This window comes from Callospermophilus lateralis, chromosome 7 (genome assembly GCF_048772815.1).
Source record: "Callospermophilus lateralis isolate mCalLat2 chromosome 7, mCalLat2.hap1, whole genome shotgun sequence".
In the NCBI taxonomy this organism is placed as follows: Eukaryota; Metazoa; Chordata; class Mammalia; order Rodentia; family Sciuridae; genus Callospermophilus; species Callospermophilus lateralis.
The window spans coordinates 66291966-66311181 of NC_135311.1; the positions used below are offsets into that span (position 1 = coordinate 66291966).

Below are 19216 nucleotides of genomic sequence, written 5' to 3' on the forward strand. Positions count from 1 at the left end.
CCCTGATGCACCAGGCCACCTTGTTTCCTTATAAATGTGTGGTAGAGTCTGTGGGGCTGATCACTCTATTTCCAGAGAAAGCTTTTCTAAATGGAGCCTGATGTAGTTTTGTGTGGGCAGATTGCAAGGACCCACTGTGAACCCAAGGGCAAAAATAGCAGGTGAGATCTTGAAGATCAGCTGTGGCCAGGCAGAGGGACAAGGAGGTTTGGGCTGGTTGTGGAGGTGGCAGGCTGAGGCTGGGGATCTGAGGTGTGGATAAGGGAGACAGGGGATCCTCCAGCTACCTCAAGAGGGTAGAAGAGTATTCAATAAGAGAGGACGGCAAGTTTGTGTTTTCCTGCTTTCTGTGACAGTTGAGGGTGGGGAACCCAACTGATTGATTCTTAGCAACTTAGGACTTGATTCTTAGCAACCTCAAACACTTCTTCATTTCGCAACTGATTTCCACCCCACTTTGGTGTACAATTGAAGCTTTGGCTTTTAAAGAACAAAAGGAAGACCTCTAGGATAGTCTCCTGCTCCTGTGAAATCCATTAGACACGGATCACCTCGTGATTCTTTCTTCTCTACTCAGTAATGTTGGCGTGCCCACTGTGTGTAGCATACTGTGTTGGGGGAAGGTGTACAACAGTAAACCAAATGGCGGTCCATTCTTTTGTGATATTTGCAGTCTTTGGGAGAATGTAGACATTAAACAAATAATTATGCAAATAGTTGTGTTTATCAAATTACATGAAGTGCTTTGAAGAGAAGTAGAGAGTACTATGAAAGTATGAAAAAAAAAAAGGTCCTCACTAACATAGTGAGAGGCAAGAGAAGCTTCCTTAGACAAGATCAAGCATGTTCAGGTTGGTATGGCCGTAGAAGCTTCCTTTGGAGATGTGAAAAATGAGCAGGAGTTTGTCTTGCCAGGGCCCCGGAGGGAACAGAAATGGTAGGGGGAAGTGTTCATGGAGGAAATTTGGTATATATAGAGGCTCCTGGGAAGGTTGTAGGTTTGATGAAGTAAATGAAGGAGAGTATATTAATTAGGATGGATTAAGCTGCCGGTTCCAGAAAACTCCAGATGACTTTGGACTTGAATGAGAGAAGAGTTGATATGTATTTCATGTATAAAAAAGCAGTCCAGAGCCAGTCGATCCAGGAGTTCTATGTTCATCAAGTACACAGGCAACTTCTTAGTGCTTTGGCCTCCTCAGCATATTTCTTCAATCTGATGGCCAAATGGCTGCTCTAGCACTACTGTCACATCGATATTCCAGTCATCAGGAAGGACAGAAGAATCCATCTCTTTCCTTTCACAAGGAAACTTCCTGGAAGTTCTCTGTGTCATCTCTGGCTATATCTCAGGCAAAATTTCATCACATGGCGATACCTTGTTGAAAGTGGGGGCTGTCGCCTTATTCTAGCCTTAACTAACAGTTTGAGAAAAACGAGAATAATTGATACTGGGAGACACTCGAACAAGTTTATGCCTCAACCAAAATGGCTAAGACACAGTGAGCAAGTTCCAGAGTTTTGAGAGATGAGGCCCAAGTAGGAGGCAAGGCCAGATCTGGAAGGACCCATGGTGAGATTTCTGGATTTTGCCTGGAGAGCAGGGAGAGATCACTAAGTCCTTTTAAGCAGGGCAAAATCTGACTTATAGAGTTTATTTTCATTTTATCTTCTCTCTTAAGTTGTATTCACCCCGCCATTGGTACATTCTGTACTCTTTGCACATGGATCCAGTTTTTTTATGGTAAGTTCTCAGAGGGAAACTGTTGGGTCAAAAGTATGTACTTGTTTTTTTTTTTTTTTTTTTTTTTTTTAGACTTTTGATATTATCGAAAAGTTAGACCTGTTTGCTTTCTCAGAAGTGTATGTTTTCTGGGGCATTTTGGCCTGATTTTTTAATAAGCATCCCTCCCCCTTCAACATTTTTGTGTGAAACATTTCAACATACAGAGATGTTGAAACCATTGTACCGTGAACATCCAGATTCCAGAATTAATGTTTTGCAATAGATTCTTTATCAAGCATCTATTCATCTATCAATCCGTCTTATTTTTTTAGGTGCGTTTAAGAGTAAGTTATAGCCTCAGGATACTTTACCCCTGCATCTGTGATTCACTGAGCTTTTCTTCTTTTTCTTTAAGTTGGACTGATACTACCTCTTTATGGTGTGTTGGAAGGATACATAGCACCTGTCATTGCCCAGCACATAATAAAAACTTATTAAATGGGAGAAGTTTCTTTATTGTTTTTACCAGAACAGTCTGACACTGTGTGTTGAACTGTTGAAGACAACTTTTCTTACATACTCTTACTGATGGTGATGGATAATTCCTGAAATTTTTGTTGAGGTTGTTGTCTTTTTTCACATATTAATAGCTAAATCACATGTTGTGTTATTTTTTTCCTTTTTCAAATTTGGAGGGAAGACTTCAATAAAAAACTTTAAAAACTCCAGTATGCCAGATGGTCAAGAGCACTCTATGCTGACCGTGTCAGTCAACTGTCCATTGCTGCAACAAAATACCTGAGATAAACAACTCAAAAAAAGGAAAGTCTTATTTTGGCTCATGATTTCAGCAGCTTCAGTCCATGGTGTTTTGGCACTAGCACTGTGGCCTGGGGCTACATAGAAAATTCTGGCAAGAGTGTGAGGCAAAGAATACTGTTCACCTCATAGCAGCTGGGAAGCAAAAAGGGACAGTGAGGAAGGATCCAGGGTTCCCGTATCCCCTTCAATGGTATGCCCCCACTGACCTAACTTCCTTCCACCAGGCTCGATATCTAAAGGTTCCAGCACCTCCCTCTAGCTCCACAAGCTGGCAGCCAAGACTTTAGCACATGGGCCTTGGGGGACATTTAAGATCCAAACCATAACATTGAGTATATTTAAACACTGACCTCAGAAGGTCCTTATAAAGAAATGCTGTCTTATACTTAATCAGAGTATGCTCTGGGGCATTGCTTTCTCTCCTTTTTTTCTGATCTTGAACTGACTTGTATTACCCACGGATAGAGCTCAGCCCAGAAAGAGGGGTTCTGCTCTTCCTGGACTCCAGCAGAACAGAGAGAGAATTCTTGCCTTCTTCATTAAGGGGGGTTTTCCTCTTTGGGTTAGATCTTGCTCTCTGATCTTTGCTTCCCATTGAGTTTTTACTCTTGCTTTATTGTAGCAATGAGTCCATATGGTGATTTTTTTTTTTAAAGGAGGACGCTTGTGGGTAGTGGTGGCATCAGAAGGAAGAGGACCAGTTGGGCAGATTGTAGCTCTTTTTGCAGATGTGTTTTGGGTCAAATGACAAACTAATAAGAGCTTTGTACACTCATACAAAAAATGAAACTTAAAAACATTTATATTTGTGTTTAACTTGTGGTTGTTGCAAATTCACTTCAGAGGGGTTCCCAGTGTGAGTAGCTCTGGCCAGTGTGTGTCCCCAGAATTAAGTAGAAACAGAAGACTTTTCCTAGTGTTTCAGAGTGTACCTAGAAACGTGCCTCCCACCATTGCTGCCACAACATTTTCCTACCTCCTGCTTTCTGAAAAAGCAGCTGGGCACAGTCCAGCTATATGGAGTGGCAGTGATTATTTGAGAAGGCACATACTTCATTTCAGACCAGATTGCTATTATCAACCTAGATAATTTCTGTGAGTCCTGAAATAGATTTGGCCCACCCGGTGGAGTGTCTGCTTATGACATAGTCGTGAGGTACAGGAATGGCTAGTTCTGAACTTCATTGTAGATTGGGGCTCCAATCCTAGAGAATACTTTTATTATTTAAAAGTCAGAAAGAGCTCGTTGGAATGCAAGCAAGTCTTTTTATATGGATTCTATTTGAAATGGAGCTGCATGTTCAGGTTCCAGGCTCCTCAGCTATTGAATGGGGATAGTAGCAGCAAGCTCACAGAGGTGTGTGAACATGAAGCATTATAGGGGTAAAGGGAAATTCCTCACTGTCCTCTGAAGGTTCTGGAACAAACTGACAAAGACAGACTAAAGAGGAGAAAAGGAATGCAAATTTATAATTTTATTCTATTTTACTTGCTGTACTGAAGAGTGGACCCAGGGGTGCCCTGGCCTTGAGCTATATCCCCAGTCACTTTTATTTTTTATTTCAAGACAACTCTTGCTCAGTTGATCTCAAACTCAGCCTCCTGAGTTTCTGCAGTTACATACAAATTTATTAACCTGCAAAATGAAGTTGCTTCTAGGACTAAATGACGAAAAGGGCTAGTCTGTTCTGAAATCCCAATCTCTTAAATTTCTTTTGGATGATTTTGATATATATTTGATTTTCTAAATTCCCTTTTAAACTCACTAGTTATCAATGTATTCCTCTGGATGAAGGACACCTTCTGTTTGATTTGTGTTGAATTCTTCTTCTCTTGAAAGAAAGTCAGAGATAAATGGAATAAATTGCTTAAAGTCTCATTTAGTTCTGGAGACAACTTACTTGTAAAGACTCCTCTAAAGGGTTGGCAGTGGTTTGATCATCCAGAAACACCCACTTTGAGGTAGACTTCATTGCTCTGAGTGGCTCATGTCTGTGATTCTGTCTGCAGGTCCAGAGCCTGGTACCCAGTGTGAGCTGTCTCCTGTCAATGCCTCCCATCCTGTCCAGGCCTTGATGGAGAGCTTCACCGTCCTGTCAGGCTGTGCCAGCAGAGGCACGACTGGGCTGCCACAGGAAGTGCACGTGTTGAACCTGCGCCCCATAGACCAGGGCCCAGGCCAGCCACAGAGAGAGGTAGGTACTGGTGTCGGCTTCCAGCCCACCATCCACTGAGTCTGCAGAGATGCTTTTCTGAACATAGAATCCTTTTCTTCTCTTCAACAAGGATGCTCATGTATGAACACAAGAGAGAGAATATAACCTAGAATAACAGATGGCTCCCAGAGCTTAGAATAACAGATTGCTCCCTGGCCTAGTCAACTTTAAGCTTTCTCTCTCTAGGGATTGCTTGGCTGCCTCCTTTCCTGGCCCTCCATATCAGGAAGCATGTTTGTATGAATTTTCATCTTCTAAGCATGACTGTGCGGAAGCCAGGTGCCATTCTCTGTAATTTTAATATGTCTCCTCATTCTCACCAGTGGCCTCCTTTTCTTCTGTCCTTGCTTTGTCTTATGAACCTCTTCCAGAATGAGTCAGGGAAATGGGAACATTATGGAATAAAGCTATTAGCACTTTGTGTTTCTGTGAAAAGGCCTGAGGGCAGTTTCTTATTACTGTCCATGCAGCTTTGCAAAGATGGTAGAGGCCTCGGCCTCGGTTGCAAGGGTGAAGATGAAGGTACAAGCCCAGTGCTAACAGTATTTGCTCTGTTCTCAGCACTGTTTGAGGCACTCATATGCTACTTCATGAAGCTCTATCATTTTACATGGGAATAAGCAGGTTCAGAGATAGCTCACTAGCTCAGGGTCATCACCTTCAGAGAGAAACAGCCTCTACTTTCTCGTGACTCATGGCTGAGATCATGGGTGCAGGGTCATCATACTTTTTTAAGAGGATGGACTTCCCCCAAGACAACATGTTGTTGTTATTCTTTCTGTTTTTTAGCTTCTATGTCAGAGATGTTATCACTCAGGTATTATCTCTCCAAGGAGAATGAAACCACAGTAAATCCCGATCACAATGAAGCATAGGAAAACTAATGTGGAATGGAATTTATCTTTGAGCTTTCTCTTGGTCAAGAAAGTAAATTTCCAGAACCACTTGTCTATGTGCTATAACCACCCTGTCCATCTGGGAGGAGTAGGGACAGAAGAGGCATGAAGTATCTTGAAGGAAAAGCAAACTGATTCTAATCTCATGAAAGTGTGCAGAGAGTTGGCTCATTTCAAAGACGGATCGCCTAGCCTTTCCAGCTCCATTGGAAATTATTGTTAATACTCTTGGTTGCTTGCCATTGTTGCTGCAACGCATATTTCAGGTCAGATTTCTTTATCCCAGTAATGTGTCTTTAATTCTTAACTTATGGGGGAGAGTTTGTGGTGGGAGGGGAAGGAGAGGAGGAAATGCAGCTCCTACCAGGCGTTGCTGACTCCAGCAGTTCTTCAGCAGCAGTAATTACTCATTTTATATATGCCTCTCTCGGAGGAACTGAGAAGGGAGAAAGTCCAAGCTGTTACAGAAGCAGCAACAGCCGAGAATTCTTGATGTTAAATTGTGCGGTACTGTTGTTGACTATGAAAATAGATTCAGCAAGACTACTGGAGCAAAAAGAAAAATACCTCAAGGAAGGACAGCAGAGTTCTCCCACACTTTTACTTACTATGTTAGGTCAAAATGAAATTCATTTTAGGACATGGCAGGGCTGTAAAATTAGGTGGCATCGAGGGACATAGTGCATTTGGTGTGAAAAGAAAGAGGGACTACGTAGGATAATCCCAAACTTGTTTGAAAACTGCATCTTGTGCTCCTTCAATATTTGCAGAGCATGTGTATAATTTGGGGCTAGTTATTTGAAGACATTTCTGCCAGGAGGCGACCAAGGGAAATTACATTATTTCCTTCTTTTTTAAAAATTTATTTTATTTTATTTTTTATTAGTTGTTCAAAACAGTACAAAGCTCTTGACATATCATATTTCATACATTTGATTCAAACGGATTATGAACTCCCATTTTTTACCCCGTATACATATTGCAGATTCATTATTATTACATTATTTCCTTCTTTGGGGACTTTTAAGGATTAAATGGTTGTTAGTTCAATCCTGTTTGAAAACATGATGCTGGGATAACTGATATTTAGAATTTCCATCAGGCTCTGAGGTGCTGTCATTTCGAAGCCCTCCAGGTATTTTGTGTATACAGAGTGAATATAGAGGAGGACATCAGGCAGAGAATGAATGAATTTGTTGGGGGGTGGCAGAATGTGGGTGGAGAAGTATTAAATACTGCTTGTTCCCTTCAGACATTACTATGGAGAAAAATTACTACAGTTGTGCAAACAGTTTTGGAAAAAAATCTTTTGAGCCATGTAACCTAGCAGTTCTATTCCTAGGTTATATATCCAGTAGAAATGAAAACAGGTCCCCACAGAAACTTGCCCATGAATGTTCATGTTAGCATTATACGTGATACTCAAAAGATGGAAACAACTCGAATGTCCATCATTTGATGAATGGATAAATAAAATGTATATTTATAGAAAGGAATGGAGTACTGACATATGCTATAACACGGATGAACCTTAAAAATATTATGCTAACTGAAAGAAGAGAGACACAACAAACCCTGAATTATATAATTCCATTTTTGAAAATTTCCAGAATATACAAATTTATAGAGTCAGAAAGTTAAATGAATGCTTGTTTAGGATAGATAGGGAAAGGAGGAAATGGAGGTTGACTTACTAATGATTATGGTTTTTTGGAGGGGGGGTGGTTAAAATGTCTTAAATGGGGTGATGATTGCACAACCTGAAAATATAATAAAAACTGTTGAATTATATTTTAAAGGGTGAATTTGATGGTATGTGAATTTTATCCCAATAAAGCTATTTAAAAAAATCATTCAACCTGCCAACGTGTTCTAATTAGCCCATAAAATGTACCTTGGCTCACTTCACTTTTTTTATACCCAAATTGCTTCCTCCTCCTCCAACCTAAACTCGTGCAATTCTTTTCGCTATTCTCAATGGATACCTTTTTTATAGATATGCTATAATACGGGCTGTGTAAAAACTAACAGCTGATTTGTTTGGGAGCAATAGTAGGAGGACCAGAGGCAGCCTTTGCTTAAGGCAAATAATTTTGAAGATGAAATAAGTGCTGTTTGTGAGTGGTGCAGGATTATCATGAAGATCCAGGATAAATCATGCCTTCTCTAACATTTTACTGAACTCCTGCTTCCCTGGTGCCTTAAGGTCCTTCAGCTAAGAAGTTTTTTTCTTATTTTCCAGAGTAGAAGAAGTGACAGAGCCTAGAACTAGAAGTAGTAAACACAGCCGGTTGACAAGGTTTGGGGAGGCAGTTATGCTCAAACAAAACTGGATGAACAATTGTATTAGCCAGCAGAGGGTTTGTATCAGAAACACACTTATTACAGCAATGTCACAAGGCCCCCCTCCTTTCCCATTGGCCTTCCTGCTGGGTTCTTTCAGGACAGGGAGACCTGTAGTTGTATTTTTCTTCTGAGACCACACCTCTCATTTGTAATCATTGGTTTTGGAAACAACAGCCCTGGCAGTGACAGGAAACTGGAAAAAGACTCTCTGGCGACTGAGGAGGGCAGAAGAGGATAAACAGCCCTGAGAGATTGGATTTGTCTTTTAGAATAAGTGAAGACCTGTGTCATTTCTCACTGCTGCACAAACCAGCTCCTTGGGCCCTTTAACTGAAGAAAGTGCACCCAGTCCCCTCTGTGAGCCTCCTGAGTGTGGAGTGCGGTACCTCAGTGCCTCAGTGCCTCGGGTGCTTCTTGGTTCCTGACTGTGCACCATCAGAGGCTTGTTTACAATAGCATGCTTTCATTTAGTTGCTGGAATGGCAACAGTTTTGTTTCCTATCATCTAATTTTTACTTGTGATCTGCTTTTATGTGGTCATGCGAGTCTTTTCTACTTCCAACCTAATTGCTTGCTTCTTATGAAGAGCTGTTGAGGGTAAGCCCTTAGTTAGCCACTGCACATGAATTTAAAAGATACAGGCATTGGCATTTATGTATTTGTTCTGACATTAATGGAGGGACTATTAATGGGTGTGCCAGCGCCTGGCTGTAGGGGTGGAGTAAGGATCAGGAAACTCTCTTGACATAGGAAAAGGGCCAGATTTAATAACTTCACCCATCAGAAAGCACGTAACTCCATAATTTTATATATTTGCTTCTCTGTCTCATTCCAAAAGAGGATTTGGGATGGGCTTCCAACAAGAGACATACCAACAATGTAAGCAGAAGTACAAAATGAGAACCAAAGGAAAAAAGAAGAGTGAGGCTTGTTGGCTGTGTGGGTTAACATGGTTGCTATGATTGAGTTTGAAATTTGGCTCTAAGCTTCTTGGCAGGCATGGCCAAATGGGATGGGTGGTTAATCACACATGTGGCTCCAAATTGCTTTTACTTTATGCCTTCTCTGAGGACTGTGGCATGAACTTGTCCCCTTCTTGGTTCTTTTGGGGACAGGAAAACCCACAGTTAGGAGAAAGTGAAGGAAGTAAACACATCTGAAATGCTAACTGTTCTGCTTTCCTCTTAATAGCTCCCTTATCCTACAAATAAAAGTACCAGCAACTAGTGGTAGCAGTTGGTACCTGCTGTGGACCAGCCCTGTGCATGAAGGGTACAAGCTCTGCCAGTCCCTAGCAGCCTGAAGACATTTGGGTTTGGGTAGGTTAGACAAGCAGATGATGAGTTGTGGAGCTGCCTCTGAGCAGTGTTGATACTACAGTTCAAGCTTTTCCCACACTTTTGAGATGGCCTCTCTTGTACATTCATCTTTTACCTTGTTCTGTCCTGCAAACTCTGCTAATCAGGCCTGTGGGCTCTATCAGTTGGCTGAGCCGGCACGTGTCCCAGGTAGGGTTTGGGTTTTGTGCATAGGCTTTCCAATCGTTGGGGTCCTTTCTTATTTCCGTGGTGTTTTAGGGGCAGTATTAAGGTTGATATGTGTGTGGCAGTGTTTCTTTCTTTTTTTTTTTTTTTTCATGGTTTAGGATTATCATACCGAATGTCAGTAATTATAAAAGTAGGGCTGAGCTCAGGAGCCATTGTGCTCCGTGGGGTTGTTAATCCCCACACTAAATGTCACTGCCAAGGGAGCTTTTATCTGTTTTCATAACTAATCATCTCCTAATGCTTTTAGCATCTTTCACAAAAGTGCCTCACCTGTCTTCTGTTTATAATCCAGTACTTCTTAAGATCAAACTTGCTTTACCTGTGTAGGGGAGAACATTAAGAGATTCTCCCTGGGTTGGGGATTTAGCTATGAGAAAGAGTGCTTGCCTAGCATGCAAGGAGGCCCTAGGTTCAGTCCCCACTCCACAAAAGCAAGCAAACAAACAAGACTCTTCTTTCTCCTGCTAAAGAAGAAAAAGACTCAAAAACTTTTGGTATTTGGGCTTTGCTATCTGATTTAATATCCTTTCGTTTACATTGAGGACTTTGATAGATTTGGAGATCTCTTCCTCCCTACCTATCTACCGACATACTTACCTATCTACCTATATCTAGTCTTTCCTCATGTTTCTACAATTTAAACAGATGGATAACTTTTCTGTTTTTCTTCTGAGTTATCAAAATACAGACACTACAATGCTTGGAGAGATTGCAATGGGTATGTGTCTTGCCCATTACTATTTGAAGAACTGATAGAAGATTTCAAAGCTGGCTTTTTGGAAAGCACATGTATGACAGCAAAAACATCAAATGAACATCAGCAAACTTGCTACATTCCTTCTCTATCTGGAGCATTTTTCCCCTCTGCTATTATTCAGGAATGACTTCCCAATGCTAGTTCTGTATACATGCAGGAAAAAAGGGCTATTTACGTTTGTGTTATCTTAGATAATGTATATACTAAGCAAGTGTCAAAGTGAACTCCCCTCATACACAGATGCTGTATATTGTTGAAATTCAGTTTTTAAACAAGAATCCTCTATATGTAAGCAATGTTTGGTGTTTGTTTAAAAGGAGGTTGTTCTGGAATTTGCCCCAATGTGACAGGTAAGATTATCTCTAAACTTACCATTTTGTCAGAGACCTACAACAGATATATTAAATTTCCCCAAAACACTCTCTCTTTTTTCCTCTTTTCTTCTACCACCTTTTTCTTTCCTTCTCTCCTTCCTTTCTTCCCCACCCTCATTTGAATGTGGCTATAGAAATTATTTCACATTTTCAAAGGCAATTGACTTTGTCTCTCACATAGGAACAGAGAACCTAAAGGAATAGGTTCCTCTTAAAGAATTGCCTCTTCACATGTTGCTCAGTGCAGTTTGAATGACAGTCTGCTGGGCAGCTTGGAGGCACCCATCCAGGGCTGAATAGGAGCAGGGTTGTGGGGCAGCAAAGCAAGGATTTTGCAACAGAGGACAATGCAAGCCAAAGTTAGAACTGGCCACACCAGTCAAGGATGATTTCTAACATGTTGGGGCAAGATGTGTAATCTGAAACTACAGCTAATTCTCAAATAAGGACTCTCCAAAAACTTAATTTTGGAAAAAATGAAATTAATTTTTTTTAAATGAAACTCTGGAAAAAAATGAAAGCAGAAATCAAAGAATACTAGTAAACACCAGTGGTTAGCAAACAATCAGGACACAAGCTAAGTAAAGGAGTTTCCATATGCCTACCAGGACTCTGGCTGGCTATACAGCTTAACCCTATCATTTCTCATAGGAATGTCTAGGTGCTATAAAATTGCTCTGGGATAACACACCGGCTGCCCCACCAGGGGGACTGAGCTTGTTTGGACTTTGCCATTTTAGCCTGCGGTAATGTCGGTTATGTTCTTTGATGGTTGGAACCTGAAGATTGGGAAAAGACCTCTCTTATTATTGCCCCTTCCTCAGATGGAGAAGAGATTGCCCTGACCCCTTTTACAATTTGTCCAGCAGTGTGGTATTTTGACTTCTGGGAGGTTAGAGTTACAACCCTGACCCTCACTGCTGTTGTCATGGTAACTGCTCTTGATGTTCTTAAATTTCCTGAAAATCTTGTTAGAGAGTGTTTCTATAAGAGATCCTCCATATTTGAAAATGTGACTTTTTTGCTCTTAGGATTTTTTTGGAGAGGATTAAAAAAAAAATCACAAAAGTAAAGAGCAGGTCTATAAATCCAAGACCAGATGTGTCAATTGGGCAAATAACCAATTTATGTGAGTGCAGAACGTCACGTTATCCAATTGTGTTTCTCCTTCCCATTGTGTATCTGTTGTCTTGACATTTTGTATGAAAATATAGGGAAACTTACTGCTGATATCTCTAATTTGAAGACTTAAATTCTGCAGAAGTGTTATCACATTAACTTCCATCCTTCCTCTGTGTTTTCTAAATATTTTTTGTGTAAATTAGATGTATGTTTAATAATTTTGCTTTTCTTTCTATATGATGAAGATCTGCGGGTGAACTTGGCCCCTCTGATTGCCTCTGGGTGCTTCCTTATTTCTCTTTTCCTTTCCTATTCAATATCCTGAATGAATGAACATCGGTTGTACTTCCCTATCTGCTGCCTGACTTCTGCTTTCTGGGGTTACCTGTGGGTGTCACTGATGTTGCCTGTTGACTGTTCATGAGATGCTGGACTCGGGAGGGGCCAGTCTAGTCCCGCCCACCTCCAGAGGGGACCAGTCCAGGGAGTGAAATGGCAACTTGCTCACTGTCTGATAGGAGCTGGACTGTCACCCAGGGACCTCAATTTCTACTGAAGAGCTCTTTCTATTGTCTTGTCTTTCCCTGTTCCTTATCTTCCTCAATTTTTTTCTTTCTTCAGGTACCTCCCTGTTAATTTCAGGATGGTACATTAGCCAGCTTCTCCGTCTCCCTTCCCACTTGTTTTTCTGTTTCCTTCCCATCTTTTCATTCTTATTCTCAGGGTTTCTTAATCGAAGCAGTTGTGTTGTTGGCCCTCTGTTTTTCTCTATCTTCCTGAGGAGGCCTGTCTGTCCTAAGATTTGGGTTGTCACTTCTTGTCTGTCACCCTCAGAACTCTCCGTGGGTTGTCAAGTGGAATGCTGGTCGGGTCTCCCAGTCCTACCTTGAGCTCCTAGGTGCTTGAGGTGTGGTGTGGAGGATAGGCTTCAGATACAGGGTTAATCTCAGCTCTTTCCTTCTCAACTGTGCGATCCTGGGTGACACTTAATTCTTTAAGCCCACTTTCCTCACCTGTGAAGTGCAGGTGATAGTAGCACTTGTTTAGAGGGTTCACTGATGATTGAGGGGCATTGCTGTGCATTTAGGGCTGGTGTTGTGTGCCTGGCACACATTTAGTGGTCAATGCCAGCTAATGCTGCTCTTCATAATCTCTAAAATGGAATCCAAGGACTTGCTTAAGCTGGTTCTCTTCACTCCAGTGTTGGTTTTTAGGGCCAGCTTCCCTGTGTCCTCAGTGTCACCACTGACATCTGACTTGGAACTTTTGAACCATCTTGCATTTACCCATCCCCCTCAGATCCTATATCGGGTCAATCACCAAGTTTTATTGCCATTTTCCCTTCTCCTTTGAATGTCTCTGTTCTCTCCACTAACTCTGCAGTCTCCTGTTCTCTTGGGACTGCTGTCTTCAGCTTGATTAGGCCTTGATTCTTTCCATCTAGTTTGGGAATTATTTCATAGAACCAATCTTCTTTAAATAATACTCCCTTGACTCCTTTGTTTACTTGCTCACAGCCCCTTTCAGTGACTTGTTACCAAGAGCCCACAGTGTGTCAGGTGGACATCCTCTCTACATTCTATTCATTTTTTAAAAATTTCTTTAGTGCCCATTGGAATTAAAGGGTAACACATTTAATGTTAAATAACAAATAATATGACTAATGTATTAAAATTTTGCAGAAACTCAACAAAGGGAGTGGTCATTCTATTTGCAGGTGAGGGAAGGATTTCCAGAAGATAGAGCATTTAACTGAGGGCTTAGGAAGCAAGCAGATATTGCTGGACAGAAGGACAGTGGCCTTAATATACCCAGAGGGCAGAGTAGAAACCAATTGTGGAGGAAAAATTTCCCCTATACATGGTATGGCTGGTATACAGAGGGGGTGGCAAACTGTGGCCCTTGGACCAAACCAAACAGGCCTGCTGCCTGTTTTGGTTTTAAGTAGCTTCATTGAGATGCCATTTATATACCATAAAGTTCACCTGTTTAAACTATGCAAGTTTTTAGTATATTTATAGAGGTATGCAACAAGTACTATAATCTAATTTTAGAATATTTTTATCACCCCCCAAAAGAAACCTTGTATTCTTTCATAGTGACTCCCCCATTTTCTGTGCTCTCTGCCCAGCCCAAAGCAACCACTAATCTACTTTCTTTCCAGATTTGCCTATTCTGGACATTTATATAAACGAATCACGTAATACGTATTCTTTTGTGACTGGCTTCTTTCACTTAGCATAATGTATTTAAGATTAATCCATGTTGTAGTCTTTCATTGTGTGGCTATACTATGTTGTTGTTTTTTTAATCCATTCACCAGTCTGATATGTGCTTTTGTAAATAAAGTTTTATTAGGATGCAGCCACACTCATTTGTTTATGTATTTTCTGTGGCTGCCTTCTTACTGTAATAGCAGAGTTGCATACTGTGACAGAAACCCACAAAGTGTTTAATATTTACTGTTTGGCTCTTTGCAGAAAGAGCTTGCCACCTTCTGGGATAGAGGATGGGACAATGTTGGGGGTGGGCTGGGACCTGAAAGTGGAAGATGAGACTGAAAGGCTGCATAAGTAAAAGGATTTGGACTCACTCCTGTGGATCAGTGTTTCTCAAAGCTTGGGTGGTGTGTGAAGGCCCTGTATCTGAATCCCTTGGTGATGCTTAAGAGTGCAGATTCCCAGGCCTCATGCTTGGGCATGGTGGCATGCATATAGTTCCAGCTACTTGGGAGGCTGAGGCAGTAGGATTGTTTGAGCTGGGAGTTTACAGCCAACCTGGGCAACATAGCAGGACCCTGTTATTAAAAAAAAATACTGGCTAGGATCACACCACTGATTTATCTGCTGAATCCATCGTTTCTAAGCCTTTCTTCTTCTTCTTCTTCTTCTTCTTCCTTCTTCCTTCTTCCTTCTTCCTTCTTTCTTCTTTCTTCTTCTTCTTTTTTTTTTGTACCAGGGATTGAACATAGGGATATAACCATATCCCCATCCCTTTTTATTTTTATTTCTTTGAGTCAGGGTCTTGCTAAGTTGCTTAGGGCCTCCCTAAGTTGTTAATGCTGGGATCCTCCTGCCTCAGCCTCCCAAATCTCTGGGATTACAGGTGTGTGCCACCACACCTGTAGGCCTTCTTCTTAATTCCACTTGAACATTTATCTTAATTCTCCCATTTGCCACGTCAGAAGCCCACACATCAGTCTTTCCTCTCCAGCAGTTCTTTTTCTGATTCCTTTACCCTTCTCCATCTTCCTCTTTTTAAAATGTTGCTCTGAATTCTTCACTTCCCCCAATCACACTCTGCTCCTCCCCAGAGTACAGAATTATACAGAATTATTTTCCCCCATATTCTTTGCTACTGAATTATGTGTGTTAATTCTGTGCACCCAGCTGGAGAGGGAACTTCTTAAGGGCTGGAACTGGGCCTTGGACGTCTTTTGCATTTTGTAAATTGGGTTCTTGCGTGGTATAAGAATGTTACTTCAAGTATCACTATAAGTTTCTTAACTACTTTTCTTTTCCATGGTGCAATGTTTATTTGATTTGCATTATATCAGTGAACTTGCTGTTTGGTCCCCAGGCCCCTCCATTTTCTATGACTGCTTTGATATATTTTTTTCTTAGTTAAATCTCCTTTAATCCACTTTAAGATTTACTGTAAACTCTATAGATCTCTATTTCAGTCTTTCTCCAGACCATTTCTGAATCTCTGTTAACATTCTTTTTTACTCTGAGGGGTTTTAGTCATCTGTTAGTAAACTAGTTAGTCTTTCCCTTAGCTGGGTAAAAAGCTATAAATGGTTTTTGACTCTGTGCTGCTCCCTTGGGTAGCTCATTTGATCTGAGCCGGGTTTGAAGTTGGGCCATTGAGAATGATGTGTCCTCATGATGTAGGAGGTGACTCTCAGCCAATTCTTAATATTGCTGGAATTAATTAACTTTGATTCCTCCAATTGAAAGAGAGCATTTTACTCTACTGTGTATTATTAAATACCTAATAACCTGATATTTAAAAATTTTGTTTTCTCGCTCAGTGAGTACTTTAAATATCCCTGCCTGTATAGTAATTTGTTCCTTGTTTAATGTGGCTCTTTCCTTTGTTTACTCTGGACTCAAGTCTTTGTAGCTTGTTTTCTAAGTCAGCTCAGAAGTTGCTGGTCATTGGATTTGGCAGCCTTTTCAAGCTTTACCCACCAGAACCCTACAGGAAGTTGTGTGTCGGCCAGAAGAGTCTGTTTATTTAGAGCATGGTGTCCAGCAGAAGCAAGCCATTTATGAGGGTCTGGTTTCAAAGACACAGGAATCTGACTTTGTTGGAGGACTTGCTTCTCTGGCCTCCATGGTACTCGTGTGCCCTAGGCTTTTGTTTCCAGCCCGCAGGGGCACCTTGCCTTGACCCTGGGCTACTTGAAGTAGTCCTTTCCCCTGAGCTCCTTGGTTTTGTCTGAAAGGCTGAAGTATCAAGACCCAGATACTAGGTAGCCCTTGAAACTGGTGAGAATGGGGTTGATTAAAAAAAAAAAGGGGGGGGGGCTTTTACAATTTTACCACCATTTTCTAGAAATCTGGTAGAATTTTGCTAAAACTTCGTTGAGACGGTTATACTTGGAATTCCTGAGAGTGATTCTTTGTGTACAATTATCTGGCACTATCTGTATTCCAAGACCCCCTACAGTTTTCGTTTGAAACAGAGTCCTTTAACTGAATCTAGAATATTTATTATGTAGGAGGTGGAGGAGGAGTGAATTACAGGTAGACTTGACCTCTTTTGAAGATAGACCTGATTGAATGTTACTTGTTCTGTGAGTCAGGAGCACAGCCAGCTTTAGGTTCCAGGATCCCTGCCATAGTATAACTTTTGTCTGTACCCCACTACGTACATACACACACACATCTGATTCTTTTTGAATTTGCTATGGCAGATTGGCAGTGTGGCTATAGGTACCCTGTGCCCACTGAGCTTGTAGCAGGGTAGGTGCTTGATACCTTTGTGCCGATTGAACTGGAAACTGTACTGATGCCATCTTAAGAGGTAAGTCCCCCACGAGTGTGACCTCTTGAGTGATGTGTGGCCTCCAGGAGAGGAGCAAAAAGATGAGGCCTGAGAAATGAAGGGTGTCTAGAGAATGAGGTGTTATATTCTCAGCTCTAGTCATGCTTCTGGGGTCTTTTAGTGGCTTATAGTTGGATTTTTTTTCTATGATATGTAAGTTATATTGAGATTTCTGCCTCACATTGGCACTGACTTTCTTGGAGTCTTCGGTAAATTTAACACTTAATGAAGTTTGAAACAATACACATCTCTTTCCTACTTCAACCTCAAGTAGACAGACATGCAAGCAGCGTTCTCCTTGAGACCTGGCAGTTTCCAAAGGTGAAGGAGAAGTTCAAGGGAGCCAAAATTCTGTTAGGACAAGCATGTTTTTGTGTAGGACGTATGGCTTTTAGGTTGTCTCCTTTGCTTTCCTTGCTAAGTCTTAAATTTAGGGGGCTTCCAAAATTAAAGGCAACTGAAGAGCCTTATTTCTAATACTGATGCACTTTGCCTTAGTTATCTGTCATATCTCAAGGGGTGATCACCCTCCTTTATATTCTGAACACCGCCTGAATTTTCATCTGGTGCAGTTATCCAGGGGGCTGTATCTCTTGCCCACAGGGATTTCTTCCTCTTGATCCCAGCATCTCTGAGAGGCCTCCAGTGCTGGCCTTGGTCTGTTGTTGGTGCTTGTGTTGCTGTTTATTTTTGTTTCCTGCTTTTCTAAGGTTTGAAGACTCTGATTTTTCCCCCTTATTGCTACCGGTTGTTAAGATAGTGAAAATCAAAATGAAATGGTAATAGGACCATTGTGAACAAATATTTTTCTGAAGGAATCTTGTTGGTTTTTAATGCTGTTAAAGATCTAATTCCCAGTGTTTTAGTTGGAAGCTGTTCAAATTTCCCAAATCATAAAATCTTTCAAAGCCTTCTGCAAGTTACTTCTTCTTGATTCAGTTCTCCTCCTACTTGCATTGAAAAAAATAAAAAGACTCTTTCCAAATACGAAAGTGACTTATGTTTATTAGAGAATAGAGTGATAATGGACCCTTGCCTGGCTCTGAGTTTTTTGGATGTGTTTTGGAGCAATGTACCAGGGTAATTTTTAGTCCTTTTTGCTGTGTGTTCTTATATACATCCTAAACACTTTTCCTGGCTTGGTACAATTACTCTGTATACGTCCTACATGTGTTTCCTATTTTTCATGACTCATACTTACGGTACTCATAAAGATTCATCCTTTATCTTGGCTCTGAGTAACAAGCCCACTTGCACTTTTCCAGCAGAGATGTGGGCTGAGGCTTTTGCATTTAATCCTGCTGGGGACCCTGGAAGGCCCAGGGCAGCAGCATGACAGTCATCTGTAGGCACTATGTACTTTTCCTCCCTGAGGGAACAGGCAACTCAGTTTTTTTGAGTTTACGAAAAAGAAAAAAAAATTTTTTTTTCTAGTTTTCCTTTTCCTTTTCCCCCTTTTAGCCAATTTGTTGCTTATGAGTGAGGCCACTGGAGGGCCACCAGATGAAATAGATGCTCTGTTCCTTTTCCCTGCTGGTAATTGTGGTAAAAGGTATGATGGAAATAGAAATGGAAGTAATTAACTGAAATGATATGTGTAACATGTGTAACAAACATATACTGAGGGTCTCGTTGGCTTCAAATAAACATTCAGACCCAAGAGACACAGGTGGCTTCACTCTACTCAAAAGAATAAGGTAAGGACTGCATCTGGTCGGTAGCAGGGCAGCACTGCATTCCTCTCTTTTGGGGTTCCTTGTGGCTATCTATAGATTGTTCTTACAATCATCAGGAGCTCTCTAGTTGGCTTAAATGCCAGGAGATGAGATCTACATTTGGGTGTCTGTGTGCATATGTGTTTTACCCTAGTTTAAAAGCCTCACATGGTCCAAGCAACCACTAAGTAACTATGTTCTATGGGAACAGTTTCCATGGTACCCACCAAGCCAATGCTCTTGGGACGTCCCTAATATTGCTTCATATCAGATATTAAAAAAATTCCCGAGCCAAGCAGAGACATGCATACCTGAAATCCCAGTAATTTGTGAAGCTGAGGTAGGAGGATCAAAAGTTTGAGGTCATTCTTGACAATTTAGGGAGGCCCTAGGCAACTTAGTGAGTCTATATCTCAAAATAAGAAAGGCCTGGGGATGCAGCTCAGTGGTAAAGCACTCCTTAGTTCAATCCCCAGTATCCCTCTTCCTTCTGTCACCCACCAAAATCCAGCTCCAACTAAGTGAGTTGCCTTGTATTATGGTTGACCTTATGTCTTATCAGATTACCAGGGTAACAGAATTAGAAGATAACAGAAAATCAAGTTCTCATATAAAAGAGGAAAAATTCTTTAACTCTTTATCC

General features: G+C 41.1%; 1 protein-coding gene across 4 annotated transcripts in view; it reads left to right on the plus strand.

The window, feature by feature from the left end:
- Positions 1-19216, plus strand: part of Tgfbr3 (transforming growth factor beta receptor 3) — a 184881-nt gene that overhangs the window by 66491 nt on the left and 99174 nt on the right. For all 4 annotated transcript variants that reach the window (XM_076863529.1, XM_076863526.1, XM_076863530.1 and 1 more), the window contains one exon: positions 4559-4743. In XM_076863529.1, coding sequence (XP_076719644.1) covers positions 4559-4743 — 185 coding nt within the window. The remainder of the gene's footprint in view (positions 1-4558; positions 4744-19216) is intronic.